This window comes from Oryzias latipes, chromosome 6, assembly GCF_053564925.1.
Source record: "Oryzias latipes strain Hd-rR chromosome 6, Olatipes_Hd-rR_3.1".
In the NCBI taxonomy this organism is placed as follows: domain Eukaryota; kingdom Metazoa; phylum Chordata; class Actinopteri; order Beloniformes; family Adrianichthyidae; genus Oryzias; species Oryzias latipes.
The window spans coordinates 6,182,413-6,198,303 of NC_136242.1; the positions used below are offsets into that span (position 1 = coordinate 6,182,413).

The following is a 15,891-nucleotide window of genomic DNA, read 5'->3' on the forward strand; positions in this document are numbered from 1 at the left end:
CCAATGTGGTTTCATAAAGAATCTTTCCACACGTTTGGATCTGTATCAGGGAGGGGGACTTTAAAAACAGCTTTACTTAGCAGTCGTTTAACCTGCTAAGACCTGGAGCGCACCAGCTGTTTTAGCAAGCAAAGGTCAGGGGGCAAAACAGGTTTACTTTCTGCCCACTTATAACTAAGGGGGGCAAATTATCACGTCAACCGAAATTCATTTTTTAATAATCAAGTTAATCTAGTTTTTAATCTGTATCTTTTTTCCATGTTCTCAAATATAAAAAACAAACTGTTTTCTTGCATGAACATTTTTTAGCTCAGCTGGAAACACCTCCCTCCCAGTGCACATCTGGTGTCTGGGTACAGTTGTGTATGCGCCGTGTGCGACTTAGTAGTTCAACTACAACGTCACACATTAATGACAGCATATTGCTGCTGTGACATCATCAATGTGTGACTTAGTAGTTCTTAACAGAACTAACTCAAGCCCACAACGCCAACGCTATGACGTTCCATTTGTTAAGTAAGGTGTCGTCTTCATAAATTCATAGCAGATGTGGAGGCTGATTGCTTGGGACGGTAATCTGTGGAATAAAGTATGTCAACATATATCATTGCATTAATAATCATATTGTGGTGAATATTTTTGTTTTGCTCAGAAAGGTTGTTGTGTGTTAGAGTTGAGACTCTGAACCTGATATTTTGTTCTTCTGTTTTGTTTTTCTTATTTATTGGAGATTGAAAAAAACACCTCTTGTTGGTGTAAAAGTAAAGGTTGGAAATCTGTTACGTTAGGAAAACTTCACAAAGTCCCTTTGATTGTTGTAATTTCTTTTACTGAGCCACAGTGTCTCAAATTTAAATAAAAATATCTCAAAACAAGAATTTTTATAGCAATTTTTGGGTTAAAACTAGATTAATTAGAATAATGAATCAATCACAGGTCATGATTAATTAATCGCAGAAAAAGAATGGCATGACAGCACCGCTTATAACATCATCAGCTGCAGTATGGCAAGAGTGTGACGTACGCTGGTCTCCGCGTCTCAAACAAGGTGAGAAGGATCTGTATGACGCTGACAATTGCAGAGTCATTCTTCTCCTTTTCAAAGATGTTGGCAAGCAGCTGCTCCACCGTCTCCTGCCTGAAGAAGAGAGTGGAAGGAAAGATGAAGGATGAAGGATGAAGGATAGGCTTCAACTGGAAATGACAGGAAAAGTGCGACAGCTTGACTCTACTTTGATTCATCTGCTTAGTAATGTAGACTACCGTAGTCTAATCAAATCAACACAGACTGTTCTCAAACTAAGTCATCACATACTTTTCAAGTGTGGCTAGAAGGGGGTCAGGATCTGAGCAGCCCTGGACCTGGAACATCTGATCTCGGCTCAGTCTGATGATTTCACACAGAGACTGGGATGCATTGGAGTGTCTCTGTGACAAGAGAGAACAATCAATACACCTGTAGTCAAAAGGTAGATTTGTTTACCTGTTCTCAGATGAAATCCTCTTTACCATTTTTTCAAACTTCTATTTTTTAACAAAGATGAAAATTCAAATAGTCGTGAATGTGCATAAACTCACATCTTCATCTTGAGCAGGCTGCACCGTGTCCACCAGCCTCTGAATGACCTTCTCCTCATTTAGCCACTACAGATAAACATTTCACAAAAATAAAAACACAACTCAGCCCATAATATCATCCTGAGAAACACATCAAGGAAAAATCTGTGTGGGTTCAAAATCCTTGTCATCTCTACAGGGAAATGTAAGTGCTAACCAGTCTCCTAAGGTTTTTGTTTAAACACCCCACCCTCCCAAACCTAGTGACCCTCTCAAAAAGGTCAGCTGTGAGAAGCAACATTAGAGGGTTTTACATTACACACTTTTTCAGCAAAAAAACGCGTGTTTCTGCAGATGCAGACTTTATGCATTTAGTATGAAGTCAGGAGAAGTTGGCCTCAGACAAATGCAAACTTTTGCTTTAGCTTAACACAGTCTGCAGTGACAGTGCAGTCAGCTACTTTGAATTTCCTTATTATCCAATTAATTATTATTTGAACCCGGAAAATAAGTTTATGGCGCAGGTTGTGGTTATTAATGTTTGTGTAAGCATTATTTTCAATTATCCCAAGGAACACTTTCACATAGTTTAAACTCTGTGATATTTAGCTCATGCTTTCTTCTAGCTTTCTTTGACTTCCTCCTTCCTGAAACTCAGACCAAAGTCTTCAGTTGCTCCACTATTGTAAAGACAAATGTTCCCATTTAAGTTTTCCAATCCCGGGTTTTCATTTGGGAATGAATGGAGCGCAAATGTAACCAGACGATGGGACCATCACTTTCAGGACTGTTACCCACATTGAGAACATCTTGACGTAGCTGTTGTGGTTCAATGCAGGTGAGCATTCTGAGCAGCAGGTCCATGATGGCTGACGTCCCGATGTGTTTGATCATCAGATCAACAAAGTCCTCCCTCTTCCTCAGAAAATTCACTATCTGTTAACAGAAAGCAACAAGATGCACAGAGAATCAAAAACACAGAACCCCTGAGGAAATGATACCTGACTTAAAGGACATCCGCCCTCCTCATACCTGTTCCGGCTTGCGTCCTATCAGAATAGACAGCACTTTGGAGAAGAAGCTGGCCAGAAGTGGGTTAAGAGGCGGTTCATTCTTGAGGAAGCCGTAAAGCTTCATCAGCAACTTTTCATCTTCACCCAGTCTGTCGTTGATCTGACTCACATCGGATGTAAGCAGCTCACACGATATGTTGGGATACCTGCAGGAGCAGACACTGCTCTTTAAACTGAGCACAACAAGTCAGACTACATCCTTCCGCCTCGTTTCTACACTTCAGTGTAGTACTTTCACAGTACTGCTAAGAAAGAGTACTAGCTGTGCCTTAATGTTCGTAAACTCTTCACTAAATCATTAGATTATTTGTGTCACTTTTCCCCCAAAAATCAAAAATAGAATATTGTTGCCATTTAAAGTAACACTTAGATACAGACAGAGCATAACAAAGAGACAAAACATTAGCTAAAAGAGGGGCAGCAGGAATCCAGCCAATATTGACTTCATTAAGATCTATTCATTTTCCACCGTGAAGCAAAGTGGTCTCCTGGTTCCTACTGGCATCTCCAGCTGATTAGTTAAACATCAGATTGGCATAAAAATGCATCAACAGAAAGTCAAAGATGTTTCTCGATGCGTCTTAATGCATGAATATACTTTTTTTTAAAGGGTCTCTATCATGCTAAATCCATTTTTGGAGCTTTTTATGTTCATTCCTCACAATAAACAACCCCAAAGCAGTATTTTGATCCATTCACACATTTCTGAGTATGTTCCTCTTAAAACCTGCTCTCTGAGCACCAGCCCCACCCAAAGCACAAGAACAAGCGTGTTCTCATGAGCTGACGTAGACCGGTGAGAATCGCCCCTCAGCTGCCAGCACCGCCCCCTGGCAACACCCACTTTCTCCACGGAGCAAACGGTTCCCGGTCTCCAATAGTGGCTGGACTCCTCTTCCTCCTGTTCAAGGTGAACTCTGCCTTCACCCAACAGTAGCTGGGTTAACTGCAGCAACTCCATGACCCCGAAAGGGATTCCATGGGTTGTGAAAATTGATGGATGCATGCTGACTTTTAGAAGTCTTTGGCAGCCTGCAATTGTAATGTTAAGAAAGCAGATTCTTTACGTTTCAGAAGTTACATTTTTTCTTACTTGTATTTAACCTTTTCCTCAACATCGGCATCGGGTTCCTGCGTGATATAAGTGACCAGGTCCTCCATGCATTGAGGTCTCAGCAGGAAGTCCACCAGCTTGTGGTTGTGAGCTTTACACTCCTGCAGAACGTCGTCCTCATCCATAACCTCTATGAGCGTCACATCCTCCTTCTCTAAGAGGGTGTCGATGTGAGAAGTGGTGTGGAGGTCAAATTTCCAAAACATGGTGGCACTGAAAGAACAAATGCATGTCAAACAAAGCTAAAGAACCCTCATAAAAACACATCTAGTTTTGTTACAAGTTGTCCACGTTCTTCTAGAGTATATCAAACTTGTTGTCTCGTTGTTCATTCTGGGCTCAAAGTCTCCTTATTTTTTTCTGTTAGCTCTAAATCTCCTACATTAGGCTCCAATAGCAACACAAAAACATCAAGTAGTCTTTGAATGTCTTCAATTTTATAAATCACTGGGATATTTTTCAGGGCCATGGTCAGCTTGCATTTCACAGTAATTTTGCCATAAATATCTGCTGTGTCCAAATTCCTTCACTAGATTCAGTCCTGGCTTTGAAAAGGAAGATCATAGAGTTTACAGCCATGAAGACAATGGTGTTGTGCTTTAATAATGAAGGTGACTGTAGAATCACTGGCAGCTGCTTTGTAGCTACAGTGGTGCCATAGAAACAGAACAGACTAAAGATGTCTTTCTCCATTGAGAGGGAGAAACTCATAAACTAAAGGAAAATAAGGAAGACTTTCCAACAGATCATAGAGCTTTTTGTGGAGAACGATCGGCACATAGACTCAAAAAGTAAGGCCAAACAGGTTTTTTAATGTTTGTTTTTTGAAAATAACATGGGAGTAAGTGAAAAAAAAATGTAAGTAAAATCATTTTTTATTTTTATGATCATTTTCACAGACAACATTTGATAACTGATTAAAGCTCCAGAATTTGAAGTTGGAAAAATACCAGAAATAGAGGGTCAAATGTGTGCTGAACACATTTGTATTATACTTTAATTTATACACAAGAAGAGTGTTCTATCCATGTCTATAAAATAAATATTCTCTGTAGGACAAATATGTTTTTGTGTGTATTTTATAAGCTGTTAGCTGCTGTTGGATGAATGGTGAAATATTCAGTTCTTTCATTGTAAATCTGACTCCAGAGGAGTCGGTGCCTCACCAGCCATCAACCTCACCGCACGTCACTGATGCTAAGGACCTAGAATTCATAAAATAGCTTGACTACAAACTTGTACATTTTTCCTCATTTTCATTTGCATCCATAAAGGGGAAACAGGATGATGGCCAAGTTAAAAAAGAGCAAACAATCAGGAACTTACTGTATAAAACTTTTTGTGGTGACATTATGGTGAATGTATGCATTCCAGTTCATGAACATATACAGTCCTGGCATCTACCTGTAAATATGCTGGAGTCCAGACAGAAGGGCTCAGGTTACCAAGAGTGCTGCTCTAGTCTCTGGAAATCGTGGCCCATTCCAGGGAGCTGGATGTTCAGGCAGATGGACAGACTGGCAGGCAGACCTGCTTCACAAACCTGTGGATGACCGACAACAGGACTAATTCAGATTCAGAAAAGGAGCTTATAATGCAAATTAAATATCACTTTTTGGAATTTCAAAAACACTTGAAATATGTTTTATTCCTAGCAGAAGCTGTATTTTTGTGTCATGTATAACAAAGTCATGGTCAAACTAAAGATAAGCATCTTCATCTGTTTACTAAGACGATTTCTCCTCTCATTGCAATGTCAGCAGCATATTAACAGCATACTTTCCAGTTGTGGCTGGCTTCACAACAAAACGGAGGCGAGAGCTGGAGAAAGGCAGATCATTGAGCATCATGCAGCTGATTATTACCAGAAATAAACTGTGTTTTTTTGCACTGCTGTAATTAAACTGTGCATCCACAATCCATGTGCATCTTTGACTAAACAGTATTTTCCATTTTAAAAACCAGTGGCGCTTTGCAACACCTGAGCAGACCTTGCTCATTTAGTAAACTGATGTTGTGGCTGAGAAACAAACAAAACACATGATGTTAACTTTGATATTTTCTGTTAAACTGCTACTGTTTTTTCCCCAAATGTAGGACTGTGTTGTAGCACACAAGTGATGACGATAAATTTTATTTTCAATATGAAAACGTTGTAATATTAAAATGAAATAGAGAAGTAACCAACGACACAACCTTAGAAATAGATTTTTACTAAAGCAGCCATTATATGCGATGTATGCAGTCAGGAAATAAGCAACTACCTACAATTCTTGGACATTAAAGGACATTAGAATACAATTATGCAATACTAAATCACCTCATTTCAATTTTTGAACTTGTATGGCTTCAGGCCATAAAAAAAAAGTTTTCAAAGAACATTCATGTTTTCTGCTTGTTACCTCAAAAATACGGATGATAAGACACCTAAAACAAATCTAAATCAATTTTACTTTGGTAAAAACATAAATAAAGACTTCTAGAAAAAGTCCAACAGATGCAGAAAAGTTTCAGCATCTGTGTTTACAAGACATTTTTTAGTCTTTAATTCCAGATGAAAACAGACATGTACTGTGCATCAGAATGTATGCTTAAGGTTGACTAATTAACATATAAATATACAGTGTACATGGTTTATCCGATTATTTTATTTTTAACAACTGCCACCTGGAGGGCTCCGTAGCTTTAATACTAATCTTAGTACATAACTAATATGGGGTAGGAAAAAAATAAACTTTTTACATGAACTTCCTTTGGTAGTTAGAAAATGTTTTTTACTTCATTCTTTCTCACTCCATTTTATTTCTCTGTTCTACAGCTTTCATTAATCCTACAAGGACTTTATTTTGAAAGTAATTTTATTCAAAGCAGAAATTTCCCTACTTTCAGATTCTATGTTCTTTTTGTATTGATGTAAAATAAAACTTTATGAAAATATCTTTATATGTGTGCATGCCATCATTTTTGGTTCCAATAGAAAAATAAAATAAGAAAGGACAAAGTCAATATTAGAAGACAGCATTAAATTAGAATTTCTAAAGTGGGCTTTGGAAAATATGTTAACCACTTAAAAAGCACTTTAAAATGGTTAAAAAGAAACACCCCTCAAGTTCTAAAGAGAACAACATAAAGTTCAGGATATTCAAAACATTTAAAAAAGAATTTAAATTCTTTTTCAGCTGTGATTTAACTCAAGAGCATTACATGACAAAAAGTTGACAGTTTTGTTGCAGTCAACCCTGAGAAGTTCTGAGCCTAGTACAGAGTTATAGAGACAGCCACAAAACAAGACAAACCAATGAGAATATAGCTACATACAAAGCTACTGACAAGTGAATCAAATGGCTCAAATTAAAACAAAAAAGAAATTCATAACAATTGAAATTCACTCACCTAACCAATTCAAATAATTAAATAAGGCATACATTCCTGTGCTTACCTTGAACGTAAACCAATCCTAAACCATAGAAAATATACAGTAAATGCAAAACGTGCGCATAAATACAGCAAGAACAAAATCAGCTGTGTGGTTCCACTTCTGTTTTCTTTTTTAATGATGCAGGACGTCGGCAGGTATTGTGCAGAACCAGTCATGCAAGTGCATTGACGGGACAACACCCCAACCTGTTTTAACACCTCTGCTGAGGATGTTTATGACAGGTACATAAGTCAGTCCCTCCAGGAATTTGCTGTGTTGCGATTGCACCTAATTCTCCTGAATTCAGCCTTTCCCAGCACCTTTGTCTCGACAACAAGTTCTACAATCAAAATGTGTCCACCAATCAAGTTTAGAGGCTCAAACATTTTAGTAACCTGTCTAAACAACCAAATAGGGCTGGGTACCACCAATAATTTCCAGAATTGAATTAATTTGATTCACCAGAGCCTGGATTGATTTGGTTCACGATTTTTACGATTCTTTCAAGAAGCTTCAACAAAAATGTGTCAATTATGTTCTGCTTCTCATCAATGGTGTTTCGGTGTTTAGGTCGATCAACCATTAGCATTAGTCATTATGGGAAATTCCATTATAGGTTAGCATCAAGCTAGCAGACTTTGGCTTTACTGCATTTATGCGTTAGTTAACCGGAAAAGAAAAGAAATAATCTCTACTTTTATGGGTCAGTTATTATTTACTGCTTAAGATAAGGGTATTACCTTCCACAAAGAGACTGAGACTCTCAAAGATCTTTTTTGATACCTCCAAAAACTGGGAGCAATGGTGCGATCTGATCTCTATTTGTTTATTTACCCTTATTGAGAAAGTTGGTTGCTCCTTGATCAAACTGATCACCCTAGCACTCAAACTATACCTCATGATAATTCAAATTGGAGAAAAACGAAAATGCTGTGAACCTTACACAAATTGAAACCATGTAGGAACAGACAAACAATGACTCACTCCTCACACCTTGATTTTTCAACTTCCTATGTCATCAATGACTTTGGAGAAGTGCCCATGGAAACTAACATAATAATAGAACATTACTAACTTTGATGCACCGTTAAATAATTTTCGAACCATTTCTGCCAAATGTTGAGTTGTGTAACTGTAAACAGGGCTCCAGACTAACTTTTTTCACTAGGAGCACAGTGGCCCCCAACTGAAAATTTTAGGGGCACAACCATAAAATTTGGGGGCGCATACCGTGAATCAACATGCAAACCAAATCTACTAATTTCCACTGTATTACTAATAAATACTTTAATAATAGATGCAGAAATTACAATGTGCTGTTTCAAATTCAGTGTCACATTTTATTCTGCACTTTTGAAAATGCAACAAAAAGGTAAACAACAGCACCATTGCTGTCATGACAGTACAAATGGTAAACAAAATGGATAGAAATTCATCTTGGTGACACCAAATAAGTGCAGCCAAGATGCACAATAAGCGTGTTTGAGATCATATATTTTAGCTTCAACATCACCTGTCAATCATCACAAAAATATCAGGAGAAAGGGGTGGGAGCAAGGGGCAAACCTACCCGAACACAGCTGGAAATTTAGTACTGAACTGACTGAAAGCTGCCCTGCAGACTACAAAAACCATGTGTCCTAATGGTTTATGTAGATGAGTGATTAATTTAAATAATTTAAAATACCAATTGATTAAAAAAGGCTGCATATATTACAAAACATTCAAATAAATATAAAATATGTAATAACACAGATCAAACTAAGGTAAGGGGGAGAGGCATATTAAAAATAAATAGACTGTTAAGGACAACTCCAATTTCCTGTTCTCCTTCAGTCTCGCTGCAGATCTGCCTTCATCTCACAACCCCCCCCCCCCCCCCCCCGGTCACCCCAACGATCCAGGCGAGCCGCTGGTTCATCTTAAACACGTCTATTGTTGCATTTTCCACACGTGTTTTCTGTGTGTCTAAGGCTAATCTTGTCACTCGCACATATTTAAAGTTCAAGCCCCGTTAGCTGTCATGCATGTAGGTGTGGGACATTTATTCTCCTCAGCTGCCCCGACTCCCGCGGGAGCGGTGTGCTGCCGTAACAGCCGTGCATAAACCGTTTGGTTGCGGCTGATGCGTTGCCGTAACCAAAACCTAAACCTTCCTCCGGGTCTGTGTGATCCAGAGAAAAGTTCAGCACGGACTGCATGTATGTAGAAAATGACGAGCGAATAGATACGTTCTAAAGGAAATTAAGGAACTCCTTAATGTGGTCCAGGGAGGGAGGGGGCTGTCAGGTCTCCTAACGCCCCCTAGAGTCATATACCCCACTGTGATTGGTTGCTTTGTCAGCTCCGCGCACGACAATGAAAAATTGTCTTTCATACAACCTGGCGGGCTGCGTTAACATTAAACTTTCATGTCAAGGCGGGAGCAGCAAAATATCATCTTGGGGCCGCAAATAGCCCGCGGGGCACGAGTTTGAGACCCCTGCTGTACACTCTGGCACTGGTACACTAGCCACAGGTCGGAAGAATGAATCAATACTTCGTTTACTCATAGCTCAGACGCAAATATCAGGTTATGATATTTGTCTGCGTTTCCTTCCTTGCTAGCAAAAAAAAAAAAAAAAGAGTGTGTGCTAGCGTTTCATGAGTATGTGCGCGAGTGTGTGTGTCTGCCTGCGTGCGTTTGCGCTCGCATCTCATTGATTATTTCATTGCTCATTGATGTGCCCCTTCCACGTTTAATGTATAAAAAATACGGAGGGTGGGGGAGGCAAATTTACTGGTAGCACATGTGCGACTGGATGTAAAATTCAGTCGCACACTCTCAAATTTTGGTCGCAAAATGCGACCAATTGGTCGCAGTCTGGAGCCCTGGTAAATATTCAATAAATAAAAAAACGTCAGAGCTCTTCTGTAAACCAGATTAGCTTAACCCTTTTACGCAGCCCACAAATCACCTTATGCGTGATCATCAACTTTTACCTAAAGGCCCGTTCACACCGGGACGAATTTCGCCCGTGATTTTCGCCGACGTTTAACGCCTCGTGACTAAACAAAGGGCACCAATTAGAGTGTGCACACCGACGCGAAAAAACGCCACGCGTCAAAGCGTAAAAAAAAAAAAAAACGCCTCGGGTTCGTTTTTTTTTTTTGACGCCTCGCGTCAAAAATCTATTCGACCAATGAGAATGGCGCTTTTGCACACGTGTCTGGAGCTTCTGAAGTTACAGTAAAACACAACTTGGGGGCGCTCAAACACAAAAGTGCCTTGCTGAGCACACATACCAGCGAAGAAGATAGACGTCAAGTAGCGTCTACACAGCCGCGGAGAAATAATGATGGACATTCTAAAATATCCCCGAACCAAGCACCAGTTGGAGCTACTGGTGCTTGAAATATTCATGTTTTCTTTGTATTATTCTGACAATCGCGTAAATACTTGCTCTCTTCTTCTGAGTGAAAAGCGACTTTAAGAAGCGTAAAGTTGCGCAGCGCCACCTTGTGTACAGGAGTATTTCTGTTTACACTAAGCGCCATCTAATGTCAGGGAATGAAATTGCATGTTCGCTCGGCTCATCGTCAGCGAAAATCGCCTGGGTGTGAACACAAAAAACGTGGCGAAAAACACTGGCGAATAACGCCTAGCGAACATTTGTCCCGGTGTGTACGGGCCTTTACACTGTAAAAAAATGCTGGCAGCTGTGGTTGCCAGAAAAGTACCATAAAATTACGGTGAAACATTTTTTCATTTTTTACGGTAAGAACCTATTTTTGTTGTTGATTTCACGATTAAAAACCGTCGTATAGTCAATATTTTACTTCAGTAAGAATTGTTTTTACTTGAAGAAAAATCAATGTTTCACCCTAAAATGAACAACAAAATTCACATTTAATAAAGCAATCAAATTTCTCACAATTTAAATGCACACTTAAAAGTCTTAACTTTTCTACAAACTGTTGGGGGCATCTCATGTTTGGGGCCGTCAATTTACTGACAGCAATAGAAAGCTATGTGAGCTTACAAGCAGTAACAGGTTCAGTGTGGACAAGATGAGCAGAGGTTTAGTTAGCTCACATTTAATTCCAGCGCTTCCACCCAATAGTTTTGAACATAGACTTAGAACTGTAACAACATAAGTGTCACTTCTCTTCACAGCTCCCTAACTCGTGGTGTGGGAATCAACACTTCCCATGCGTCTTAGTGGCCATGGGCGGGGCTAAATCCACGGATTGATGGATTTTTAGATGCTGTTCTATGACTGAAAATATAAAAAAATAAATAAAACTAAATCAGATTTGCTCCTGCTGCATTTTTTAAACACACTGAGTGTTTGTGTGTGTGTGCTTAAGCCGTCTCTTCGCTAGCGCGTGTGTAGGAAGGAAAGCAGAGCTACGGCTCCCTCCCTAACCCTAAGGACAGGCGTCAGGCGCTGAGCGCAAGTGAGTTTGAGAGTGCATTCAAATTGTGCTACCACGTTAGGGAGAACAGTGAAAAGAAAAAAAGAAAAAAGGTTTCCTCTAAAACAGGGGTCGGGAACCTATGGCTCGCGAGCCATATATGGCTCTTTTGATGGTCACATGTGGCTCGCAGACAAATCTTTAATTATAGTTTTTTTTTTCATTAGACCAGTCCTTCTCGGGCGCGATGCGATGCCAGAGGCGCGCAGTAGTAGCAGTGCTTAGAGAGAGAAATCTGCGCCAGCGCTATCAGTTACTATTATCTATTATTTCACAGAGTTTGTACCAGCTGGAAACCTGTGAATTGACGTGCCTAAAACTGCGCGCTCCCGTCTCTGAGAAAGAGCGCGCAGATGCGGGGACGGGACGTCTGAGGAAGAAAGCAGAGGGGGCGGGGGGGGGGGGGGGGGGGGGGGGGGGGGGGGGGTTGTGGGGACAGGCAGCAGGTGAATCGCGCAGGGATTGTAAAAACGTAAAACCCGCTGCCCGTCACTCACTGCAGCGTGTGAGTGTGTGTTTGACTCCATGTCTGCATGTGATCAGTCTGTCTCACATCTACAGAACATTCAGACCTAAGATCACGTTTAAAGTCTCAACGCCTGAACGAAGCAGAAACTCACCACGTATCAACCAGACTAGACCATCAGCAAAACTACCACGAGAAATACTCATCATTTATTAGCAACAGAATAACAATGTTATTAAAAAGAATCCACAGACTTATTGTACTTTAAAAATGTTGAAATTAAATCAAATGCACACATTCATTTGTATATTTAGTTTTAAACAAATTGTCGCGGACTGAGTTGGATGGCTGTTGGGCCGCGTTAAAAGTTCTGGAGTTCATTGAACGCGTCAAGCAGAGATCTGATTGGCCCTCAGTTCTGTCGCTCAGCCTGTTGTTAGGTAGTTTGGACCAATGGGGTTCAGCTATGGGCCGAATAAGGGAAATGGGAGGGCTGGAGCGGGAGCAGGGGAATATAAAGTTGGGAGAAGCGCTCTCGTGTCGGCGGGAGAGATTCAGGAGTTGCTGAATTAATTGAAGGGCGTTTGTTGCGGTCTGCAGTAATCGGAATAAAGAACCTTAAGAGAGGTTAAGTCTCAGTGTGGGGAAGGGACACTACATTATTGTATGGCTCTTTCGAAATTACATTTCAAAATATGTGGCATTTATGGCTCTCTTGGCCAAAAAGGTTCCCGACCCCTGCTCTAAAAGAACAGTAACTGGTTCTTTTATTAACCCACTCTGGAGGCCACAAGGGTCTGAACGGGGCGTTAATGTGCCCGCGCCTTTTGCATGTGTCAAAGACTGAAAAATCCCCAGTGACTGAGACCGCGCCCTGTAACCTGGTGGGCCTTATGGTCGTGAAAATACGGTAGTTCATTTTACCCCACACTCAAATTCCTGCAAAAAACAGAACATTAACATTTAACCATAAATCAGAAAAAACAGAAACTCCTAACTTTCTAATACTTTTTGTTCCACTAACTTTATTCTTAATCCATCTTTATTCCTAAAGGGAACAAATGTTTTTTGTTGTAATGCCTGAACATACAGCAAAGACCAAATGTTTGAACACACCTTCCCATTCACTTGAATGAAATGTGTTCAAACATTTGGTCTGTTCTGTATATACATTTTAAGTTTGGTTTTTAGTTAAAAGTGTTTCTCAATTGTGTGTGGTCCAACATAATGTTAAAGTGGAACAAAAATGTTTACCTTCACTTTAAAGACGAATATTTGCAAACTGTTAAGCACAAACTTTAATTCAATACAGTACTTAAACGCTTCTGTCAGTACCACAAAGTCGATGAGACGTTAAATAAAAGAAAAAAAAATTTCAATGTATGGGGAAAACGGATCTAGACCGGTGATGAAAATGCTAGAGCCTTTAAACATCATTGATGGAAACAGTTCGTTAGTGAAACTTTCAAAATTTAAAACTTTTGGCAAAAGTAACAAATTATAGTGATTCGTCGAAGTTACTCTGATGAGAAGAAATGTGCAGGAATTGTTTAGATTTGCAGGAATTGGTGCGATCACAAAATTGCAAATCCAGAGCAGACCGACTAAAACACACAAAAATCAACTCAATTGCTTTATTGTCGAGTTTATCATTTGATTTACTGAGAGAGAAACATTGGCAACTCTAAGCCTAGTTTTCAATGAGTGGTACGGTCCAGCAGTCAAAATAAAATAAATTAAAATAAAATAAACGTTCTGATGTGTTAAAAGGATTAAACAGAAAGTTATTTTTTGTACAGCATTGTTTTACTCTTGAATTTATTGTCTGTGCGGCATTGATAATGTTTTTTAAATAAGAATTATTAATCAAATTTTGAAATAAACGTGTTTGTTTTTCATTTTGGCTTTTCCCTTTAGGGATCACTACAGCAAATAACCTCACAATTCATAGATGCGTTTTGGCTTCCGTTTTGCTGTGAATAGCCTTCCTTACCAAAGCCACTGCATTTGGAATCATTTGAGTGCCCCACTTGGTTACAAAACCTTCCATCATGTGGCAGATCCAGGTTGTGTCCTGTCAATGGAATAACCAGGCCCAACCCTGCTTAGCTAACCAGAGCAAACTAATTCACCGCATATCTTTGCATCATGATGCATCTGTAAGAAGTTTTTGGCAGACTGGAAGATGGGCTTGTTGAAATAGTTTTCTAAGATAAAGAAATCTGCTAAAAATGGTGCTGGTGAGATATGACTAATTTTTTACTGACTTTTAAACTATAGTTTGGTAAAAAGTATGTTCATTTTCATAATTGGATGTGATACGATCTAAAGGTGTAACATGTTTTTAATAATTGCATTAGACCAGTAACATCAGAAAAGAAGGGGCAGTGGAATAAAAAAAGGGAGAGCAAGGCACAGCAGGAGAGCAGAGTGATGGAGCAGCAGAGCATGAGAGTGGAGGAAGCACTTCAAAGGAAGCACATGCTGTCCGCCTGGGACCCTAATGGGTTAAAATGAAAAGCAAGTTTCACTCATGACTAAGAATGGTTAGTGTTGTTTCTTTTATTTTTTTAATAAACAATACTACTGACGTTCCACTATTGGAGTTCTTTTCAACCGAAAATCCGGAACAAATTTTAAGCCGAATACACTCAAGCAGACCCTGGTCCGGGGCCAAAACCTGCTCTCTGACCCATCGTTGGAGGTGGTCCCGGTTTGTTTCCAATCGGACTGAAATTTGGTTCGCTCCCAAACAGGCTTTGTGAAACTCAGTTAAAACAACTTTTAACATGACATTAGGGGTGTGACGATAACCACACGTTGTTTTTTTGAAAGTTTTTTTTATTTTTTTAAGTTCTGCATATGGTGCGTGATTGGAACTATAATAAACACATTAAACACATTCATCTTTGCTGATAATTTACTTTTCTACTAGTCCTGTGTTTTGACTTTAAGGGCTTCCGGGGGGAACCTTTTATTACTGTTCTCCGTCTCTCCCTCTACGCTGCACACGCGGTTTCAGAAACACACACACATCCTCATTCTACAACAGAAGTTTCAGTCTCACGAGGAAATACAATAAATTTACTGCGTTCTAATTACTTCCATTTTATTCATTTCCATTACAAGCTGCGTGCATTCCTGAGTGCGCGACAAGGCCGCCCGCCTGGGGATTATGTGCGTGTGTGGGGGGTTATTACTGTTCTCCTTCAGAGTGCGATGTACAGTCAGGACCATAAATATTTGGACGAGACACATTCTTTCTAATTTAGTTTCTGTGCATTACCACAGTGAATTTGAAATAAAACAACTCAGATGCCATTGAAGTGCAGACTTTCAGCTTTTACTCAATCAAAAAGATTGCATAAAAACCGCGACACCGCGCCCCCTTTATGTTCATGATCAGAAATCTCCATAAACGTAGACCGGACTTCTTCTCGCTAACCGCCTTGCTGCATGCCTCTGCCATACGAAAATAGCAAGTAAAAAGTGTTGTAACTGGCCTTGATACAGATGTTCCACACCCGACGAAACAATGGCTGAAGACATCTTTGGTCACAGTTTTGTTTACAAGCTTCAGTCCTGAATACAGTGACCAAACCAAGGTCCAGGACTCAATCCGGACCAAATTAAGTGGACTAAGTCCGAGCCAAATGACTTTTCCAATTTGAATACACCCTGAAGTTCAGAATTTCACCTTTTTTTGCATGGCATTGACATCTACATATGTTAAACAACTCAGGACATGACACATTTTCTTTGAACCCACACACTTTCCAAGTGAGCAAAAACATTGAACATGTGA

General features: G+C 39.8%; 1 protein-coding gene across 8 annotated transcripts in view; it reads right to left on the reverse strand.

Moving 5' to 3' along the window:
* Positions 1-15,891, reverse strand: part of ppp6r3 (protein phosphatase 6, regulatory subunit 3) — a 43,026-nt gene that overhangs the window by 18,327 nt on the left and 8,808 nt on the right. For all 8 annotated transcript variants that reach the window (XM_004086205.5, XM_078948328.1, XM_011472827.4 and 5 more), the window contains exons 2-8: positions 5,149-5,287; positions 3,724-3,957; positions 2,590-2,776; positions 2,356-2,493; positions 1,579-1,644; positions 1,316-1,428; positions 1,025-1,138 (exon numbers count right to left, since the gene is read on the reverse strand). In XM_004086205.5, the coding sequence (XP_004086253.1) occupies positions 1,025-1,138; positions 1,316-1,428; positions 1,579-1,644; positions 2,356-2,493; positions 2,590-2,776; positions 3,724-3,950 (845 nt within the window). In that variant the 5' untranslated portion in view covers positions 3,951-3,957; positions 5,149-5,287. The remainder of the gene's footprint in view (positions 1-1,024; positions 1,139-1,315; positions 1,429-1,578; positions 1,645-2,355; positions 2,494-2,589; positions 2,777-3,723; positions 3,958-5,148; positions 5,288-15,891) is intronic.